Here is a 22,492-nt window from a genome sequence, read left to right on the forward strand (position 1 = left end):
GAATGCTCGGATAAACTGAGTCAATGTGGTTTTATGTGTGAAAGGCCCACCTGAGGATTGTTGTCAACAACATAAAAGGAGAACTGGAAAGGAAGATGGCTTGCTGCTGCTGGAAAAGCTTGCTGGTTTTCCTGGCATGAACTCTGCTGTTCTTATCATTAGAGGAGCTTGGGTCCTCAGTGTTGCTGAGGATAACTGCTGTTCTCTTTGGGAGAGCTCAGGTCCTTACTGTGAGGCTCCAGTGCAGACCCTTCCACCTGGTGGTGCAGATCCTTCACCCCACTCCTGCAGACTTTCTAGCTTCTACCACTGACCTTTGGACCTTCCCAGTGCAGATCCTTGATACAGACTTTCATGAGACACTGTCAACAATGTCAAGACATTGGCCTCCAGGTAGAGTCATGGGGGACATTGCCATGGGCTCTATGTCTTCAGCTGGATTCTTTGAATCTCTAGTGTGTGGACAGATCTCCTGTGCTCCTCTGCATTGACTTTTTGGGTGAATAGTATAAAATAATCCTAGAAATTATGTGTCCTATATTATCAATTCCCTTGCAAGCCTTGACTACAACAGTGGTCTTCACTATCTCTTTCTGAAATATCCTTCAGAACATTTTGTAGAACTAGTTTGGTTTATGAATTTCTTCAGTTGTTCTTTGTCATGAAAGTATCTTATCTCTTCACTGATTCTGAAAGATAATTTTGCAGGGTACGTCAATCTGGGTTGGACGCTGTTCTCAGTCAGGACCTGAAACACCTCACACCAAACTCTCTTTGACTTAGGGATTTGTGTTGAGAAGTCTGCTGTGATTCTGATGGGCTTTCCTCTATAGGTGATTTTGTTTCTTTTCTCTAACAACATTTTTTTGTATTTTTTTATGTATTTAGTACAAGGTCTACAGAGTCTCACTACAAAGTCGAACTCATAGTGATTCTCCTGTTTTCAGCCTCCCAAGTGCTGAAATTACAGGCACGTGCCACCACGCCCAGTCTCAATCACTATCTCAGTGCACCCCAGGGGCAGGGCTGGCACAGCAGGCCAGGGATCGAACCTTGACTGCTATGCTCTGCCTAAACAGTCTAACAACTTCTGATACTCTGCTCTTGTGCTGAATTTCTGGAATCCTGATTATTAAATCACTTGGTATAGATTTATTTTGGTCATGGCTAATTGGAATTCTATATGCCTCGCTTATTTGTATGCCAATTTCTTTTTTGCTGTTTGAGAAGTTTTCTGGCATTAGTTATGCAAATGTATTTTTATGGCATTTGTACCACCTCCTGCTTCATAATGTTCTTGTTTACATCATTTTGCAGCTGCTGGATTAATTTTTCATGGTCTCTTGCTACTTTTAAGAAAGTTTTCTTTTCATGACCACCAACCACAGTCCTATCTTCTGGGTCTCATATTCTCTCCTCCCCTTGGTTCTGCCTGCATATACCTCCAAGGGAATTTTTCCTGTCCTGGATATATGCTTGGATCTGTTTCATGGATTGCATTTTTTTGTTCTTTTGGACATTCATAGTTTCCATGATTTTCCTAAGCTGCTCTATTTTTTTTTAACCTGTACCTGCTCTAGATTCACTGGGGAAGTCCTTCATTTCAGTCATCATCTTTTTTATCTGAGAGATTATTTGTCTTCTGGTTTTCTCTATAGTTCATTTGTCTGGGTTTTTCCCTTTGCTGCTGTCATTTCAGCATGATCAGGTGGGTGGTTTCTGATTTCCTCTATCTCGCTGAGCCCTGGACTTGTCCTGGGTAAAGTAGAGATGTGAGGTTACATCTTGCTTCTGTGTCATGTCATTTTCTATTTTTAAACTTTTTTTCTGTGTTGATGTTTGTAAATTGCCTGTGGTAGATGGTTTATCACTAGTATGAAGGCTTCCTGAAGAAATGTCTGTTCCTCAGAGACATCTTCTATATGTAGCTGGTTCTTGGCCTTCATGTCTGTTCCAAGGTCCTACCTTTCAATTTATTAGGGATGGGTAGTTGCTATCTGTTTGGTTCAGTGCTACATACTGGACTATGGTGATGGTTATGACCCCAAGTAATCACATTACAAGGGAAAACAACTGATCACGACAAGTAGGACACCCTGGCTGTAGGCATACAATTAGCATTAACAGTAGCATCAAGCATAGCATAGAAACTGATTAACTGTGGTAACTATTAATTTGATACCTTTAACCATAAAAGCAAATTTTAATTATATAACAAAATGCATCATAAACAAGGAACTTGTATAAAATGAGTTTTCCCTTAGTTGAGCGATTTTATGTTGGGGGAGATTTAAGAGGAATGGGGGTCAAAGCAAAGAGATAGATGAAGAGAAGTATAGTCGAAGCAAGGCTGGAGGACAAAGGATGATCACCCAAGCTTTGAGAAACTGGGGAAGAGGACAGGAGAGAAAGAATGAAGGGCCAGGGAGATAGCTCAGTAGAATAAGTGCTTGCCTGGCAAGAGTTCAATCCCTGGTACCGCAAAAAAAAGGGCCAAAGAGAAAAAATGAAGGAGAAATTGAAAGAATTATCAAAGTGGACCAGAAAGACTAGAGATAGTGTTCTTTTGCTTGAAAATATAAAAATTCAAGAAAGTTGAAGGAATAGGCAGCAAAGGATATCAAAACAAACAACGAAAAAAACTAAAGGGGAGGGGAGTGGCCAGATAGCTCAGTGGGCTAAAATGCCTGCTTAGGCAGGCGCAGGGACCAGGGTCGGATCCCCCACATGCCATGCTGGCTTCACCCCCAGGTGAAGAGACAGTGTGCTGAGACAGTGATTGAGACTGGGTGTGGTGGTGCATGCCTGTAATCCCAGTGCTGGGGAGGCTGAAAACAGGAGGATCACTACGAGTCCTATCTGTGTAGTGAGACCCTGTAGGCCCTGTACTACTATATACATCAAAAAACCAAACAATGAAAAAAAGAAGAAAAAGCAATGAAACAGAAAAAAAGAGAGAGAATCAAAATAATAATAAAGTGCCTCTGGTGTCCACAGTTCTACAGTGCATTCAAGTCAGAGCACAGATGTGTGCTGGGTCATCCTGCCAGGCCTGCAGTACGATTGGTGCTGGATGTGGGGCTGATCTGATCTTGGCTCTGGCTGTGGGGGGCCAAAGTTCAGCCAGGAACTTTCTGGATGTGCCTCGGTGGCCTGCCCCCTCCTTGCCCTGTCTCTGTGTCTCTCCTGGTTGCTGTGGTATCCTCCAATGGACGGCTGGAGGCTGATCCCAGTCCCATGTGCAGTTGGCTCCGCCCAGCCCTCGCACAGCCCCCTCTGTTCCACTTGTGTGTGGATCATTCCAAATGTCCTGGGAACTATAAAGTTTCTGAGGAGTCCATGTCCATGTGCCCCGTGCCCCCAAAATGCTCTGCAGCCATTGTGTTAACTTTCTATGTGTACAGGAAGTACATATAACACAAATTGTAGCCATTTCAAAGTGTTCAATTCAGTGGCATTACGTACTTTTACATGGTTGTGCAGCCACCACCACTGTCTAATGCAGAAATTTTGGGTTTTTTTTTAATCACCACATCAGAAGCCCCACGTGAATTAGAAGTTAAAGCCCTCTCCCAGGCCCTGGCAGACTCTAACCTACATTCTGTCTCCATGCACCTGCCCATTCTGACCATCTCCCATAGATGGAGTCCTACGATGCATGGCCCTCGTGTCCTCCTTCTTTTACTTAACATAGCATTTGCTGAGTTCACCCGCACTGTAGCTGACATCGTACTTCACCCCTCTAGGACGGAGTCTCCACTGCATTTATCCCCCATCAATGGGGAGCTGCCTCATTTCCACCTCCAGCTCCCGTGCATAGTGTTGCCGTGGTCATTTATGCCCAGGTTCCCGTGTGGTAACTGCCGGACAGGTGCACCTGGCCTGAGTCTCTTCCTTCCACACAGGCCCATCGGTGCACTCACCGCACACATGGCTGCATCAAGAGCTGCAGCAAAGCAAGGGCCTCGGAGATCACTGGAAGCCCCTGCCATTCTCGGATGCATGAGGGCTGCACAGAGAGGGAGGGAGCCGCAGCCTGTGCTGTGTGGAGGGGAGCCCCTGGCGGACCCTGGGCATAAGCAAGCAGGCAGGAGCGGAACAGCAAGCAGCTGTGATGCCGAACCCACAGGCTGTGCCAGCCGTCTGCTCTGACCCTGTCCAGGCCAGAGAGGCCACCCTGAGGTTAAGGCAGGGGCTGTCATGATCAGACGAGGTTGTTAGAAAAGCAAGGGGTCTTCCAGCCAAGAAAGAACATGTGTCCATCCTTTAAATCTGCACATACCATTCCCCATATGTGCAAAAATGGATAAAATTTCCTTTTTTAAATTTTAAGACAGCCACACTCAACTATAAGATAAGCATAGTTGTGGACAGAAACAGAAAACCTGTGGGCAGCAGCAACAGGGAGAGAAAGTCACAGGCCCAAGCCACCCTAGCTCTTACCTAGTAGTGGGCCAGAGTCGCATCTTGCTTAGAGGCGACCAGAGCCAGGCTTCGAGCCGCTGCTCAGGGTGGAGGGCTGGGTGAAATGCGTGCAGGCTGTCAGGCAGCCACTGTGACTTCCGCTCTGACCACCACTGTGGTCTTGGAAAGTCTGCCTTCCAAAGGTCGAGGATGAGAACAGAGAGCCCTTGCCCAGGACCCTTGGGGAGGATCCCCGCAAGTGGCCTGGCAGCTGAGGAGCCAGACATAGCTGCCCCACATGGAGTGAGCGGCCCTGACACACTTCTAAACAGAGCCTCAGAGGCAGAAAATAGAAGGCAGAGACGCAGTATTCAAGAAGATCAGAGCTGAGAATTGTCCAGAATTCAACATGAGTCCTCAGGTTGAAAATATCTAGCATCATAAATGAAAACAAATTCAAAGCCTGGCCCATCGTAGTGAAGGTTCAGAAGCTCAGAGACCCAGGGAAACCCAAGAGGAACTGGGGGAGCAGAAAGTTGGGTCATAAATGTGATGACAACCTAGGGCCAGGCCATGGCACAGTGGTGAGTGCTTGCCTGCCGTGCATGAGGCCCTGGACTCTGTGCCCAACCTCACCAAAGGGGTAGGGGGAGGCTGCTCTAAGGACAGCCAACTCCTCATCAGCAACAGAATTCACCTGGAAACAGAAAAAAATACATATTATCTTCTAAGTGCTGAGTAGCCACAAAGTACCATCAAGCCAGTCTTCCGTGTTTCTGTTGTCATGCAAGAGTGAAGGTGAAAGACATCTAACTCCAGGCATCAGACATGCAAAAGCTAAAAGACAGCCAGGAGACACAGGAAGTGACTCGAAGATAGAGAGAGGGCGGCAGAAAATACAGAGGAGCCAAGACGTGGGCACAGCCAGGTCTGAGTTTCGGCAGCCTGGGCCTGTAAGGGGTCTCACCCTGGGAAGAAGAAGAAAGGCGACAGCACCTGAAGCGCCCACATTGTGTTGCATTTCATTTCATTCCAAAACACAGTTCTAAGGTGTGCCATTACTGTACGTGCCACCAAGAAAAAGCTCCAAAAATGGGATTGAACTCCAAAATGCAGTTCCAGAGCAAGATAGGAACCCAGGACAGCAAGGACATATCTTGACCTTTGTACTGGGTGACCAAGAGGATGTTGAAAACCTCGCTAATGAATATGAAGCACAAGCCAGGATTTCTGCAGATTTGCAGCCGGATCCAACACTGCCCCAAACCTCGGGTGGAAAAGTTAGCAGAGCGTGCTTCCATTTGTTAGTGTCTCCAGGTGATGTAGAAGGAAGCGCAAGATTTTTTTCTGAAAGAACTCAGCTTTATTCCATCCTGGCAGCAATTGTAAAATGTATCCTAATGTCAACGATAATCAAGTAAAATCAGTAAAATGATATTAAATGGGCTGGGGGTATAGCTGGGAGTACTGCCTAGCATGGCTCTGGGTTCCCTCGCTAGCATTGAGGGGGGGAATATATATATATATGAATTTTAAAGTGCATCTTAGCATGGGTGAAGCAGACCAACTACAGGGCAGGCTCATCCTGATGCAGGGTTGGGGCTGGGGTGGATCGACAAGATACTTCAGGAGCAACACCAGCAAGGGGCCTTGATAGCCACATGGTCTGAGGGGTAGCGAAAGGTGGATCTCAGGTTTGCAGATTGAGCAAGTGGGTGGAAAGTCAAACCAAGTGAATATTGGAGCTCCTGCCCTTCCAGATACTGTGCTGGAAGCCAGGGAAGCATCAGGGAACACAGTAAGTGTTTCCACAAAGGTGCGTCTGGGTCAGAGCCAGTTCGTGTTAAATACCCATAACAGGACTAGGTTGGTGGCTCCGAATGTGAACGACCCTATCACTCCTTCAGGAACTTTATAAGCTGGGGTGGGACCAGAGCGATACAGTGCATTAGAGAACACAGCGAGCTGCTCCTTGCATGGTGGAGGTTGAAGGAGAGGGGGTAGGAGAGAGGCAACCCGAGTGTGGCAGCTGAGAGGCACTGAGCCCTATGTGTACAGCAGACAAGGCCAGCTGGCTGGGCGACAACTGCACTTCCCAGAGCAGCAGACAGTGATGGACCCCAAAAGACCAGAGCAGGAAGGGCTACCTGGGAGGCAATCAGGACCAGCCGCAAAGTCTAAGGGTGGCGTTTAAGGCCCAGCCTCAGACAACCGTAAGGAGATGCTTTGACAGGCAGGGGGTGGGGGCTGGGAGAGTACCAGAAAACTGGCTTGGAGGAGAATAGGGTGGCAGAGGAGACGCAGTGGGACGGCCCCAGATGAAACAAGTCAGAGGAAGCCGCTGGGGGAGTCGGAGGAGCGCAGGAGTGGATGATGGCATGGGCAGTGTGCAGTGGGCAGATGGCCTGGGCTCCACAGGCAGGAAGGAAGCAGAAGCTGTCATGGGAAACAGGCCCCCATAGAGAGAAAAATGGCGTCTGGGAGACCAAGCGTTAGGGACAGGGACACCCTGCAGTCCCCCTTTGTTGTGGTGACCCCGGGGAACACGGCACGTCTTCCACACAGGATGATTGCCTGAAAGAAAGTCTGAGAATCTCCTGGCAGCACCACGTTCACCCTCAAGACACAAGTCCTGGGGGTGGGGGCGGGGGCGGAGATGGGTCTCTAGGGAAAGAGGTGGCTTGAGGTGGTCTGTTAGTAGGCACGAACACCAAATGCTGCTGTCACAACCTTGTCATTCCTTGACCCTTATCCTTGGCAGCTGCAGAGCTCTATAAATCACTGCACCAAGAGGCCCCGTCTTTCATTTCTAGTTGTCATGGAGACACTTGCTTTGGGTTGAAATGTGGTCATGTGAAACCTTCACAATCATTCTTTCTTGATTGAACTTTCATGTTGTCAACAGGAGCGTATCCCTCTTATTTAATACCCAGGTGATAACACAAGCACACTTTATTTATTTATTTATTTATTTTGCAGTAGCGGGGATTGAACTCAGGCAAGTGCTTATTCTACTGAGCTATCTCCCTGGCCCTCAACACAAGCATACTTTAAATACTATAAAATACAAAGTATGATCGAAGAATATTGTGAATGTTTAAATTTTAAAAATCTATTTTAGTAAAAGTCCCTCCAACACTCCAGAGGCTGAAATGGGAGGATCACCATGAGTTTAAGGCCAGCTTGAACTACACAGCAAAACCTTGTCTCATACAAAGAAAGAAAAAGGCACATTGCCATACTCCTTTCTTCAAGAACATTTATCCCATCATTCTTACCTCTTTTTTTTCTTTTCTTTCTTTCTTTTTTTTTTTTCAGACAGATTCTCACTATGTAATTTAGAACACCACTGAACTCATTATGTAGCTCAGTCTGGCCTCAAAGAGGATCATAGTGATCCTCTTCCTGCAGCCTCCCTAGAGCTGGATAAGAAGCATGTGCCACCATGTCCTGCTCTTGCCACTTTGTGAAGCAATTCTGGAAGTCCTTTTTCATCAGTATCTGCTTTTTTTTTTTTTTTTTTTTTCCCTGTACAGGATCTCACTGCACAGCTTGGACTCGTAGTGATCCTCCTATCTCAGCCTCCCCAGGGCTGGGGTTGCAGGCATGTGCCACCACGGCCAGTTTCAGGGCCAGCATGGGCCAGCACGCTGTGCACTGCTGGGTCCTTGCTCTTGTCAGGCAGGCACTTAAACCACTGAGCTGTCTCCCCGACCCTTTCCTGGGTATCTTTACAAGGTGTAATCAAAATTATAGCGGGTGGGGGCTGGAGATTTGGCTCAGCGATAGAATGCTTGCTTAGCAAGCGGGAAACCCTGCATTCAGTCCTCGGCACCAAAAACAAAAAATAAACCTCCCCTAAAAAAAACAATTCTTTGGGGAAATAAAGAATTAAAAAGACAAAAAAAAAAAAATCAACCAAAAATAAATAAACCTCCCCTAAAATTATAGAGGGTGCTGCTGCTGAGAACCACCCAGCAGACACACACAAAGCATGCTCTTGTTCACCTGCTGGATGGGAGTTGATGATTCACTGCGCAATTCCCAGCTTTTCCCCAGAGTCAGGTGGCCACAAAAGTGAATCATATTGAAATATTGAGGTAGTCACAACAGCACAACTAAAGACACTCATGAAAGAGGACTTCCAGAACTGCTTCAGACAGTGGCCACCAGGATGAGACAAGCGTGTGCAAAGTGAGAGGGAATATTCTGCAGGAGAGTAATGGCCATGTGTCTTTGACTGTAATAAATTTTTAAGATTTAAACATTCACTATACTTTTTGATCTTGCCTCATAAATCAGCCATGAAAAGGGCCTTTGCAAAATTACCCCATGACTGTGGCCCAAACCCAGGTCATCAGCTGTCTGCACCACAGCCTCCAGGCTGCCGGGTGTCCTTGTTCAGCCCAAGCTGAACACCTGACTGCGTAACAGAGCCCATCACATGGCCACGTCTTACCCATAGCCTCCATGGTGTTAGTGAGCTGGCTCGATGAGCTTTGAGTCTATCCAGCGCCCCCTGCTGGGCAAGAAGACAAGGCGCGCCCAGCCTGACCTGCCTGCTTGGGGGTCCCCTAAACTTAGTGTCCAATTTCTAACTTCCAGCTTCCAAGCAGGTGCAACCACAGCTGCCCCAACACCGTGATGTCACTCGGAAACATTGCATGTAGACTAGGTGAACATTGCTTTTCTGGTTTTATAGAGAAGGAACCCAGGGCCTTCACACTGAGCCATATCCCTGACTCCCTCCCTTTTGAGGCAGTGTCTCTACACTAAAGTCGCTGAGTTGCCCAGGCTGGACTCAAACATAATATGATCTTCCTGCCTCAGCCTTCCAGAGTGCTGGGATTACAGGCCCAAGCCTCTGTGCTCAGCTAGACATCCTGCTTCAAATAAATCTTCCGATCCAACCCACACAGCGCTGGAGCCCCTGTGCTGTGCCTCCCCCTGCCCCATACACACCGCCCAGGCTCCCAGAGTCTAGCCAGTCTAGGAGGACCTGGGCCCTAAGGCATGGAGCCCAGCTCCACTAGGAGGCGGGTGGCTTAGAGGCACACAGTACATAGTGCAGCTGCTCCAGGGCACAGAAGTGGCCAAGAGACTGGGCACAGCTAGCTGCTTCTCTGGGGCTCGTCTTTGTCGTCGTCCATGACAAGAACTATGTTCTGGGAGTTAAAAAAAAAAAAAACAAGGAAGAATAACTGGAGCAATGAGACAAGGCTGGCATCACTGTGAACCCCTGCTGTCCGAAGGGCAGACGGCACAGAGGTGCTCAGTCCAGTGCCTGTCCAAGAACGAACACAGACAGGAGGAAAGAAGGGAAAGGCAAGCAAATATATACAAGATAGTTAAGGTAGCTGTACTACTAACATCCCTTAGTTCATTGAAAAGGTGTATGCTAATATTGTTCAGACAATTAAATACCTATAGCTTATACTCTGAGTAAAGATAACACGTGAGGGATTAACCACTGTTGTTCTATTTTGCTTTGATTGTTTTTTCTCTTTAAAATAAAAAAGTGTGTAAAAAGAGTAAGATAAGCAGTTTGCCGCTCAGGCAGGTCCTGAGCCATGTCCCTGAAGTCACAGGAGCTTCTGCCCTGCACCTGACCAACAAGGCAGGTTTCTGTGGAAAGTTGGGGTCAAACACAGCTATTTTCAAAAAGCCATTGCAAACCAAGTGCAAACCAAAAAGCCACTGCAAACCTATAATCCCAACATTCTGGGAGGCTGAGGCAGGAAGATCACAAGTTTGAGCCCAGCTTGGGCAATTTATGAACTTAATGAGATTCTGTCTCAAAATAAAAATATTGAAAGGGGATAGAGATGTACCTCAGTGTGGAGATCCTGGGTTCAATCCCTAGTACAAAAAAAAACCTTTGTAGGGACAGGGGATGTGGCTCAGTGGTACAGCAATTGCCTAGCTCGCTTTAGGCTCTGGGTTCAATCCTCAGCATCACAAAATAAATCAATCATTGTACCTTTTTTTCTGCAGCTGCCCTATCAAGTTACCATGAACTTAGTGGTCACTAACTTATTCTCTTAGAGTTCTGGTCCACAGTGAATTTTAAAAGACTGAAATGAAGGATCCTGGGGCTGGTTCCTCTGGGAGGCACAGAGAACAGTCCCTGCCTGGGCCTTGCCAGCCTCTGGGCTCTGACTTTTCCTTCACACTTGCACATGTCACTGTATTCCCCGCTTTTTTGTCATCTCACCTTTTCCCACCTTTGACCCTCTTCCCTCCCTTATAGAGAGCCCTCATGCTTCTAGTTAGAGCCCATCCAGATAACCCAGACTCATCTCCCATCTCAAGGTCCTGGGCTGGTGAGATAGCTCAGCGAACTAAGCGACTGCTTAGGCGGGCACAGGGACTGGGGCTCAGATCCCAGCCCCAACCCTGGGCACGCTGAGCCAGCCACCGAGACCAGGCATGATGGCACATTCCTGTAATCCCAGCACTGAGGAGGATCACTGCAAATCCAAGCTGTGCAGTGAGACCATGTACCTAATACATTAAAAAAAAAAAAAATCAAGTTCCCTAACTTAATCACATCTGCAAGACCCCTTTGGATCCCCATAGGTCCCACAGATTGGGACTTAGGATGTGGCAGATGAGGCCAGCCATTCCGCAGCCAGCCACAGCACCAGGTGTGATTCTGCTGCGCTCCTTTGACTAAGAATCACTGAGTCACTCCCTGATCCAGAATCCAGTTAGATCCCCAGACCACACATAAGTAGCATGCAGTCAGTCGCTTGTGTCAACACTCCAGTGCGGCCCAGTAGCTCCCGCTGGTTGGCTAATGGTCCGCATGGAAACATGCAGTATGGTCCAGCCCACCTGTCTGTCACATCTGACTCCTGTGACTCCAACAAGCAGAGAAGTGAGGCTTGACCTCCCACCCCCACCCCCATCTTACCCAGGTTTAAGCTGGGAAATGACCTGCATCCTCTCTCCCACCCTGCATCCTCTCTCCCAGCTGCCGTCAGCCAGTCCAGTGGACTTGCTGCTAAATTTGTCATCCACTGTCACATCCCCCAGTGGGGCTCTGACAAATGTGAAGAACAGCTTGAAGAGACGATCAAAAACTGCCTGTCAGCGGCTGAGGACAAGAAACTGAAGTCTGTCGCCTTCCCGCCTTTCCCCAGCGGCAGGTAGGATGGGCTCTTGGTGGGTTTTTCAGCCTTGTCCCTGGGAAGCAGCCATTGCGTCTTGCTCCCCTTAGCTCTGCCCAGCCAATGGGCAACAGAGTAAACACCCCAATTTCCACCTTCCAGCCCATAGAGACGGGCCCCTGGTCCCTGGTAGCTGCTCTCTGTAGCTGGGCCAGCTCCGCTGCCTCCTTTATGTCAGTTCTCCAAGAAAAAGACAGCTGGAGAAGACGCCATGGCAGAGGCAGTGCTGCCTGGTGGTGTCTGAGGGCCTGCTGTGTTCAGAGCCCTCGCCCGCACACACCAGCTGGCCGTGTGTAGGACACATCAGCAAACACCGGGCTCAGAGACCACACCTCCTGGTGTGGCCCGGGCACCAGGAGCAGTAACACCACTTGGTCAGGGGGAGCTAACAGGCCAGAGTCGGCTCTCCGCAGCCCAGGCCAGGAGCCAGCAGGATGCAGTCTCCATGGTGGGAGCCCAGCCTTGTGCCCCATACAGGCAAACTCGGAAGGATGTGCCCCAGGCAGGCCCATCCTGGACTTTCCCCAGCAGTCTCAGGGGCTGACCCCAAATGGTACTATGGCTGCATCCCTGGAGACTGCTCACCATTGCTGCCAAGGCCCTGCCCAGAGCTGGGCAGAAATTACACTGGCATGTGTTTGTGAGTTACAGGGGAGACATCAGACACACATGGAAAGGAATTTTGAACATGAGCTTTGAGCCTACAGTTTTGCCCTTACTTAACAATCTAGTTACCATGCAGAGCAATTTTGAGGGAGCTCATAAAACCTGTATTTGCTTTTTTTTTTTTTTAATCTGTACTATGATTCAGCCCACATCCTTCATACCAAGCCCCTTCTGTAGTTTCATTTTTAAATTGAGTCACTAAGGCGCCCAGGTAGGGTCAAATTTGCAATCTTCCTGCCTCAGCCTCAAGTGGTACAAGTGTTAAAACTGCACCACCTCGCCCAGCCCTCTGTAGGGATCTGGTGGTCTCACCTGGATTGGTTCTATCTGGGGAGAAACTGCAGCAGGAACGAGAAAAAGACAAGAAGACAAAAGCTGGGCAGGGTGGTTGCTGGCCTGCCTTAGAGGCAAGATGGAAGCAACTCCACAAGAAAACCAACTTTTATTTATACCTTTGCAAAGTTTGTAACACGTGACAAGGGGCTGGGGAGACAGCTCAGTAGAATAAGCGCTTGCCAAGCAAGCGCAGGGTCCTGAGTTCAATCCCCAGTACCGGGAAAAAAAAAAAAAAATCTGCAAAGTGTAACATGTGACACAAGGCTGCCTAGAGGCTAATAGCCAACCTTAACCAGGCAGGGTGTTTATCCCTGGCCCGAGGGAGCTTGTTTGCTTTAGGCGCTGGGGCCTAGTCCCGCCTACATATGTTTGATCAATTTTCTAATTTCCGGGGCTCCCAGCATCTGTTTGCTGTTTGATGACCAGGTCTTGTGAATCCTAAATTCTTAGGGCTTTTTCAGCCAAGTGCTACTTGATTCAGATGATAGCTTCCAATACCGAGCGCTCTTTGCCTGCCAGCTCTGACTCTGCTAAAGTCCTCCCACCTGAGCCAGTGTGTAGCCCCTGCCTACACCCCCCAGGCTGGCCGCTGAGCTGGACCACGCCCTGCACAGCAAGGCCACACACACCCCCCTCCGGCCCCTGCGTGTCAGGGTCCAACGTGACATGGGCTTTCCTTTTGCTTTGGCACAGAAACTGCTTTCCCAAACAGACAGCCGCGCAGGTGACCCTCAAGGCAATCTCGGCCCACTTCGACGACTCCAGCGCATCGTCCCTGAAGAACGTGTACTTCCTGCTCTTTGATAGTGAGAGCATCGGAATCTACGTGCAAGAGATGGCCAAACTTGACACCAAGTAGCTGTGCTCCGGCAGGGATGGAGGAGCAACATCGCGTCACAAGAGTGGGGTTTTATTTTTTAAAAAGGAGCAAAGAAGGGTGACGGCAGGAGTGCAGTGGGCAGCTGAGAGGGACAGGGGCAGCAGGCGCCCCTGCGTTTTATATTCTCCTTACAAAGGGCCTCGGTCCACACCTAACCAGGTCTCCACCAGGGGTTTTTTCCATGTTTTCTTCCTATTGTTTTAGAACTTTTTTTAAAACAAAATCAGACCTCGTTTTAGATTTATAGCATTGACTTTTACACACACTCAAAAAAAATCCTTTCAAGATTCTTAAGGCTTTTGTTCCTCCTTCCCCCCAAGGGAGGAGGGTGTGAGGGTGACGTGGGTTTGTGGGCTGCCTGTGTCCCGTGGTGCAGAGAAGATGGGAAAGACGTCTCACTGGTGCTTTTCTCTCGTTTCCGTGTCCCCTCCCACCCTAGCCCCCGGCCCCGATACCTGTAACTATTCCTAAAGTGTTTTTGCTTCTTATTTTGGTTTGGTTTCATTTTGTTTTTTAAAGAAAATGAAAGAAAAAAAAAAAAAAAAGATCCAGTGTCTTTCTTGTAACATTCTTTTATTATGACATTTTTTTCCTGTTTAGAAAACTACATCCCAGTGGATAGAAGCTTCTACGATGTTGTAAGTCAGCAGCAATATGCCTGTGACTACACCAGGGGCTGGCTCAGGCAGCAGGTCCTGCCACAGGCCCAAAGCCTCAGCCCCAGCTTCCAGCAGAGTCACCATCTGGGAGGGGCGTGTTTCTCACTGGGGCCTGGGTCAAGAAGTGGCCATCTAGGCCACCACTGCCTGCATAGGGATGGACTGAGATCCCCAGAGAGGTAGGGGTCTGAGGACTCTGCTCCAGAATCCAAAAAGCCATCACCCATGATGGCTCCCATCATGAAAAGTGAGCAAGGACGACTGGAGTCAGGCCTGAACTTAGATGAATTCAGCAACCTCTTCTGCTGTGCACATTTAACTGAAGTGGTCCAATGTGGACCCCTCCACTCTGGAAGACCTCTCGACCTGGAGGAGTCGGGGACACCTTACCACAGTCAGCGGCAGGCAGGCAGGCTGCCACATGACTGGGCCTGCAGACAAGTAGTACTGGGGCTGACCAAGAAACCAGAAGCACAGAACAAAGCCCCGCAGCATCAGTGGGATTTTGTCCTTTACAGAGTTGCCCATGCCAATAACCTGGAAATCCCCGCGGATCTCCTGCAGAATCTGTGTGCTCCTTAAGGATGACTAACCCCCCCCCCCAAGTGGGTCCAGGGTCTGCCAGCCTATCCATAGGCCAGGCTGCAGCCTCGACCCTGACAGCTCCAGGAAGCTCACTGTTGGGCTAGCCAGGAGGGGAGCAGTATAACTTTCGTCTTAAAAGTACCTATAGTATATAGTTAGGATATAATAAAGGAAGGTTCGTGAAGATTAAAGCACATGTGTAGGGATCGCCTAGGTGCGGGGGCATGCCCCTGTAGTGGCAGCTACCCGACAGGCTGAGCTGCGAGGAGCCCAGGAGTTCAAGGCCAAGCTGCATGACACAGTGAGACCCTGTGTCGAAGAGGGGGACAGAAGGAAGCAGGGAGGGGAGAGAGGCACTCACCAGAGTTCACAATGAGGCTCTTGTTGACAAGTTGCTTGTTGCAGGATCAGGGGCTTCCCCACCCTAATGTGATGGGAAAGCTGTGGCGTGCACCACGTCCCCCAGCTGCCCTGCTCAGCTGGCTTCATTTTGGAGGTTGTCCTTCCGTGCTCACAGGACAGGATGGCAGCCACCAGGCCCAGCTCTCTCCCGACCCTGAGAGCTCTGATCACCACACCCAATCCTCCCCATGCACACAAATGTGTGCACACAAGTGTGCGTACACACACATGCACGCGTGCGCGCGCGCACACACACACACACACACTCCAGATCCCCTGGAGCCAGGAGTACAGAAGGCTGCCTCTGCCCCCTCCCAAGACCCTTCAGCCAGTGCTGCTACAGCCAGACCCTTCACACCCAGAAAGGATCCTCTAGACATGGTTTTTTAAATCTTTCTCACTTTCTCACTCTCTTTTTGGATTCACACAAGATACATTTCCAGACAGGACATCCCCAATGTCTCACTCCAGAGAAAGGCTTTGCGCTTCTGCCCTTTGGCATGAGTCAGGTGGGCCCACTTGTCACATGTCACTCTCCCATGCGCAGCACGGCCATGTCTCCTGCCCAGCCTCCCATCAGGGTGGGGACTGCCTCATGGTTTTCCAGCTTGTGGAGACAAACAGGTCCCTGCTCTTGGCCAGCCGAACCATGAGCCGCCCCACATAGAAGCCACTGATCTGGCCCACGCCGTCATTTCTGCCCATGGACAGGAGGAAGGTCAGCGCACCTGTGGGGCAGAGACACATACACACATAAAGTGGAATCTTGTGTTATGGTCGGGCTAAGCCTGCGATTCCCACAGCACAAACCCTTCCCAGACCTGCAGGCCCAGGAATAAGCACGACTTCTAGGAAGGCGGGCGAGTCCCTGATGGATTCCTGTCTCTTCTATCCAGGATCTCACTAAGCCACTAAGTTGTCCATGCCTGACTCAAATTTGCAATCCCCTTACCTCTACCTCCAGAGTTCTGGGATTACAGGCATGTGCCACCATGCCCAGCTCCTTCACTGATTTTTACAGAACTTCAGGGCAACGTTCCTGTCACCAGCCTCAAGAATTCAGTGTGCTGATCAGTCATCTTGAGCCCAAAAAGATTTCCCCACTTGTACCCTCAAACTCTAAACTGTGACACACACAGGCCTCCTTACCTGGCTTGTAGGTCTTAAGGGGCCTCTGCTTCATGGAGTTGACAATGTTGGCCACAGCGATGTTGGCATGGAGGCCGGCATGATAGGCCATCTTGGGCTCCTTAATGTCAGCGCAGTCACCAATGGCATAGATGTTGCTGTAACCCTCTACCTGGAGGAACTCGTTCACTCTCAGAGCCCCGTTGCTGGCCAGCCTGCTCTCTGTGGGAAGGGTGATACTGCACGCAGGTGCCTGAGTGGCCGCTGTGGGCCCGCACTGGCTCAGCCCCCCTCCAGAGGCATCGTTCCCCGTGCTCCTGCATACACACCCTTCCTGCAAGGGCACACTTACCTCAGGACAAGCACAGAGCTTGGCCACTTATATTGGCCAAGTCCTAAATTTCCACTTGATCATAGACTACTAGACTTTAAAATAAGCACAGGCCTTTAAATCTATAATCAACTGCTTTTCTTTTCAAGGGACTCAACAGAACTCATCTTTGAAAATACAAATTAGGATCATGAAGTGCTGAATTCTGGGTTCACGATCCATTATAAGCTTGCCCTGGTGTGCAGCTTGGCCTCCAGGGCATGCTACAATCACTTCTGCTGGATGCAAAGCAGGAGCTCCTGGTTGGAGAAAGCTGCTTAGAAATAAATACAGCAACCCAGGGATGAGGCAGCCACAGAGCCTGACCACTGCGTCTCCTGCTCACACACAGAGGCTTAAATATGCATCAGTCCAGCAGGCCTCCATCTACAAGCTAAACAGATGAATGCTGTGTTTTAAGAAATGAGGCCACAATACAACCCCTACCCCCTAAATGGTCTTGGAAGCTAATATCTGGATTTGGGGTGACCAGGACACTTTTGAACTGAGAAAGGCCTGGCCCAGAATTGCCTCCATATCCACATAAAAAGGAAAGTACAGGTGGAATGGAATCTTGCTTAGCACTCTGAAGACTGTTCATATCTCTGACCACCAGGAGGCAGTCCTAAATTTGAATCCTTTTGATCTCAGACCACGTTGGACTAAGCCATTATCACAGCTGCGGAAAAATCCCCAAGCAGGAACCCTAACTTGACATTAAAGTTCAAGGTCACCAAGTAGAAGAGAGGGAGCTGCCAGGATGAAGGAAAAAGGCCGGGCAGGCCGATTTGGACACAGACCGGGACTGGGCCTCCTGCTTACCAAAAGTACCGTGATAGGCAGAGCTGTTGATCTTAATGCCAATGCAGGGAATCACCATGTTGGTCGCCACCTCGGTGCCCTTGTCCGTCTGCACTTTGATGTAGTCCCGATACTCGCTAAGCGGCAGCTCCTCCAGGTTGCTCACCCGCTCACCTGGCAGGGGGACCAGGAGCAAAAGGCTGCCACTGGCTCCTCCTCAGTCCCCTCCACCACCCCAGAGGCACAAGTGGGCATCTGGGCCCCAAGGACCCAACTGGAGGAAAATTCCAAGAGCTGGCCAGAGGGCAGCAAGGCCAAGCTTCCAAGAAATTCAGCAAAAGGCCCCAGCACACATTCCTGAGCAACAGCCACTCCCTTGTCTGTGCAGGGTCACCTCCCACCCACCATCCACAAAGGCACAGCAGAGAGGCGGAACCTGCCTGCCTGCCTTCAAGCCCTGCTGGGGACCAGCAGTCTTCCATGACCAGTTAGCACAGGGGGCTGTGACAGCCACGAGGTACTGCCATAACAGATGCCCCATCTCCCAACCTCTCCACAAACAGGAGGACAAGGCCCAGCATAGGCGTCACAGCCCTGGACAAAAGCTACACTCACTACCCTCAAAATACAAACCCACTCCCTCTACTGCAAAGATAGAAAAATAAGGGGCAACTCCTTTAGATGCACTTAAAAAATATCATTCAGCTAATAGGCACCCGCTATCTGTCCTGCACCTGAAGTAACAGTCACCACTGCTGCCGCCACGACCCAGGCCTCCAGCTGGACAAGGTTCACCTGGGTTCTGATGCTCAAAATCATTTCCCATCCTCCATGATAAACCCTGCATACAGTGGCAAAGAGGGAGGGGGGCAAGGTCCCACGTACTCAGCAGCAGACGCACGCCCTTCCGGAGGAGGATCTCCTTCACTTCCTGCCGCACACTGGGCAGAAGCTCAGGGTCGGCCAGGGCTACTTGGGAGTGAATGAGAGTGACCTGGGGACAAAACAGCCACGGGACAAGCCCTAAGAATCCAGCTCCAGGGACCATTCACCCCCTCCCCCGCCTCCACTTGGCTGCAGAGGAAGCCAAGTCCATCTGCGCAGCACTAGAACCAGTTAGTGAGAAGCCGGGCTCTACCACATCACTTAGCCTACAACTCTTTCAGCACCACCTTGCTGCCCCTGGGCCAGCTGGACGGCCACCCATGGCTCCAGTGGGCCACCACCCACACCTAGCCAGGGCCACCTTGGCCACTGCTTCCAAGCATCCTTGAGTGCTTACAACTAGGTGACCTTTGTATAAGCTCAGGCGTTCCCACTTCCAGCAGGCTCGCGGGGCATCACAGCTAGTTCTGAAAGCAGTGTATCTGGGTCTGCTTGCTGCCCGCCTGGGTCAGCACAAGGGGGCTCCGGGAGCCTGTGACCATGTCCAAAGCCGGCTCTGAATCAGACTCCCGGAGTTGACATCCCAAATCTGAGACTCACACATCTCCCAAAGGCACAAGAGTTACTCAGGACAGAGCAGCAGCCATGGTACTCTAATTTTCCTATTAAGCACAGGCATACAGATAAAGGTTTTGTTTTTGTTTTTTTTTTTAATTTTATGGAAGAGTCTACAGGGTGTTCAGGGTCTCACTACTAGATCAGACTCAAAGTGATCTGCTTGTTTACAGCCTCTCAAGAGCTGGGATTACAGGCGCGTACCACCATGCCCAGTCTTAATTTTCATCTCAGCACACTCTGGGGGCGGGGCTGGCATAGCAGGCCCGGGGGATTGAACCCCAGGCCTCTGTGCCTGCTTACAGGCACTTTAATCCTGAGGATTTGATTAAATCCTACTGAAACAAGGTGTGGTGGTGGATGCTTATAATCCCAGTGCTGGGGAGGCTGAGACAGGAGGATCACTATGAGTCCAAGCTGTGTAGTGACACCTTGTACCAAATACATAAAAAAATGAAAATAAAAAAATGTCTTATTTCACGGGGTCTTGCTACATAGCTCGGACTCGTAGTGATCCTCCTGTCTCAACCTCCCCAACACTGGGATTACAGGCACGCACCACCACACTTTGTTCCAGTGGCCAGCACAGCATACCCACAGCCTCCAGGACAGGCACAGCATACAGTACCAGGGATCGAACCCAGGTCCTTGCTCTTGCCAGGCAGGGGCTTAGACCGCCAAGCTCTCTCTCCAGCTCTGCAACTTCTGAATTCTAGGCAATTCAGACAGAAATGCAGGTGGCTAAGACCTACTACTCGCCACTGGCATCTGAGCGGGGACTGTCATATGTTTTGTGTTTTGTTTTTTTGTGGAACTGGGGACTGAACTCGGGCCTTGGGCTTGCCAGGGAAGCGCTTATTCTACTGAGCTATCTCCCCAGCCTGTCATATGTGACTGAGCCCTTGACCCAAGGGCCTGCGCTAACTACAGACAGCATCAGAACTGGGCTGGACTGTAGCACCTGCAGTTGGTGCCAGAGAACTGGCTGTTGTGGACACAAACCCCACACAGCCTGTCACTGAAGTGTTGAGTACAAGCACAGTGAGTAAGTAGGCTTTCCCTACACGACTCTTATAAATCAAAATGAAGAACCAGCAACTGTCTCAACCACTCATAATTTCCAACAACTTGTCAGAGAACAGTCATATAATTCTATTAGTTATGATTAATTTTTCCTTTCAAAACCAATCTGTCTTTCCCTGGGGGGAAAAGCCATGCCCAGGCGGCAGGGGCTCTCAGCAGGCAGCCTGCATGCGCAGTAAGCAAGCTCCGACCTGCAGGCCCACATGGCCACCACCCTTCAGCCCTCACCAAGCATCAGGAGGGTCCTAGCAGGCCAGCACCACCCTGTATGAGCAGTCACTCCCAAATGCCACAGGCATGGACCACCATGTTCTGCCCAGCCTGGCCAAACTGGCCACCAACAGAAGAGATGATCAAACTCCAGGTTTTATCACAAAAGCCTGAATTCTTAAGGGACCCAGGAAGTCATCTTTGTAAGGACTCTCCGTGGGCTTCATCTTCCCTGTTGGACCAGAAGGCAAGCTCCTTCCTGGTTGGGGACAGTCACAGTGGATCTATAAGATCAGAGATCCTGGCTCTCAGGGAAAACTTCCTGTAGAATCGAGCTGCAGCACAAGATGGGAAACACACTCAGCTGAAGTGTGTGGAGCTCCGTCCCTGCCCTGGGCAAATTCCTAATGTTCAGAAGGTAAAGCAGGAAGAAGCCGACTCAGCGGAAGGCAGCCTCACCCCTTTCTCTGGGTAGTCTGTTTTGATCTCCGCAGCCATCTCCACTCCAGCGGAGCCTCCTCCCACCACCACTATGAACTCTGAGCGCTGGACCTGGGAACAAAGAGATGGTGAAACACCTCCAGACCTCCCACCACCTGGTGGCAGCAACCAAGTAGAGTCCTTGGCCAAAAAAGTAGGGAACATTGTTTCTATACTGGGGTTCCTCTGCCTGCCCCACAAGACTGCTGTGAAAACTGATTGATACTGGGAGCTGAATCTACCCTGCAAAACCCACAGCCCTGTGTGAATGCAAAGAGACCTCAGGAAGCAGGAGTGGGGACACCACGCAGGTCTGGGGAGCCAGCGTGCCTGGCCAGCCGCAGGAATGGGCTCCAGGCTTCTCCCAGGAAATCTCTTCCCAGCAACTCTCCAACTTCCCAGCTTCCTCTGCCTCTCTGAAGTCCACACCAGCAGCAGTCCAGCCCAGCCTGCTGTCACCTCAGCTGTCCCTGCCCCACACCTATCAGCGGCAGCTCACCTGTGTCACCATGTCCTCATAGGCCTGGATGGCAGCCTGCTGGCAGCAAACCTTATTAAATTTGCCAGGGAAGGGCCCAGTGCTGCCTGTGGCCAGGATGAGATGTGAGAAGGGCAGGGCCTGTGGGGGGACCAGGGAGAGAGAAGGCAGGTAAGACAGGGCAGGGCCCAGCAGCACTGGTGGATGAGGGCCCTGGCTTCCAAGGAATCTGCCCTGTGAGGAGGCAGGAGAGCACACCAACAGGCCGAGGATGGCACAAAAGCCCCAATTTTATTTCCACCTAGAAAAGCCTGGGCCACAGAGCCAGCCGCCATGGGACCTCAGGAGGTCAGTGAGGAACAGGAAACTGCTATGGGGAATTAATGAAAACTCATTCATTGTGGAAGAGTTCAGAATCTCCTGGGTGTTTCAGAAGAACCCCCTCCCCCACCCCTGAGAAAGGGGACTGTGGAGGAGGATGAGGGGAAGAAAGGGAGCCCGTGGGAGGCTGGTTTGCAATCTAAATGCATGAACAGTGGCAAAACAGTGGGAAGGGGGCCAGTGAGTCTGGACTGCGCAGACCCCTCTTCCCCCATGGAGCCCAGAGATACACTGGTGGCCCTAAGGCTCCAAGAAGCATAGCCCAAAATGACAGGAGCAGGAGGCATGCAATTGTCTTTCCAATCAGGAGATTCCCTGACCCAAAAATAACTCAGGGATGACCAATTTAGTTCACCCAAAAGCACCTGGGCTCCTTCAGGGCAGGAACTGTGCCCTACCCACCTTTTTTTTTTTTTAGACAAGGTCTTGCTGTTAGGCTGGCCTTGAATTCAGAGCAACCTGCCTGCCTCAGCCTCCTAAATGACGGTATCACAGGCATGCGCCACAGTGTCCAGCTTTGTCTCCATTCCGGTTGCCTTTAATTTGAACAACTGAGCAGGGGACAGAGCAGCCCATGAGCTATGTGGGTAGGAGCCACATGTGGATGGGCTCCAGTCCTTGCAGGGACACAAAGATGAGTGAAAGTCATGTCTGCCCACCAACCTCCCGAGCCCAGGGGTGGCCTCCACACTGACCAGGCCTGGGCCTCACTTGGGACACTGGCTTTTGGGTCCTGGGTGCTGGGCCGAAGCTGCCTAGGTTCAAATCCTGGCTGCAACACTCATCAGCTAGGGGCTTTCGGCAAGGGTTTAGCAATCCCTTAACTTCTCTGTAAAGTGAGACTCCCTATGGTAAAGCCTCGGTCTGCGATGCACCACGCAAGCCTGGGCCTCAGGGATGGCGCTCTCCACCGGGGGGGGGGGGGGGGGGGGGGGGGGGGGGGGGGGGCTCCAGCCG

At 50.4% G+C, this 22,492-nt stretch overlaps 2 protein-coding genes across 2 annotated transcripts in view; one reads left to right on the forward strand and one right to left on the reverse strand.

Moving 5' to 3' along the window:
• LOC101584453 (core histone macro-H2A.2) overlaps window positions 1-14,027 on the forward strand; it is a 61,967-nt gene extending 47,940 nt beyond the window's left edge. Inside the window, exons 8-9 of the mRNA XM_004623967.1 lie at window positions 11,381-11,555; window positions 13,272-14,027. Of these exons, the coding sequence (XP_004624024.1) occupies window positions 11,381-11,555; window positions 13,272-13,437 (341 nt within the window). The 3' untranslated portion in view covers window positions 13,438-14,027. The remainder of the gene's footprint in view (window positions 1-11,380; window positions 11,556-13,271) is intronic.
• A 1,329-nt stretch (window positions 14,028-15,356) lies between these two features.
• The window catches only part of LOC101571911 (apoptosis-inducing factor 2-like), a 7,913-nt gene continuing 777 nt past the window's right edge, over window positions 15,357-22,492 (reverse strand). The window contains exons 2-7 of the mRNA XM_012515446.2: window positions 21,176-21,295; window positions 20,656-20,748; window positions 18,289-18,397; window positions 17,425-17,577; window positions 16,254-16,454; window positions 15,357-15,832 (exon numbers count right to left, since the gene is read on the reverse strand). Coding sequence (XP_012370900.1) covers window positions 15,681-15,832; window positions 16,254-16,454; window positions 17,425-17,577; window positions 18,289-18,397; window positions 20,656-20,748; window positions 21,176-21,295 — 828 coding nt within the window. The 3' untranslated portion in view covers window positions 15,357-15,680. The remainder of the gene's footprint in view (window positions 15,833-16,253; window positions 16,455-17,424; window positions 17,578-18,288; window positions 18,398-20,655; window positions 20,749-21,175; window positions 21,296-22,492) is intronic.

The sequence above is a fragment of the Octodon degus genome, unplaced genomic scaffold (assembly GCF_000260255.1).
Source record: "Octodon degus isolate 3935 unplaced genomic scaffold, OctDeg1.0 scaffold00005, whole genome shotgun sequence".
Taxonomy (NCBI): Eukaryota; Metazoa; Chordata; class Mammalia; order Rodentia; family Octodontidae; genus Octodon; species Octodon degus.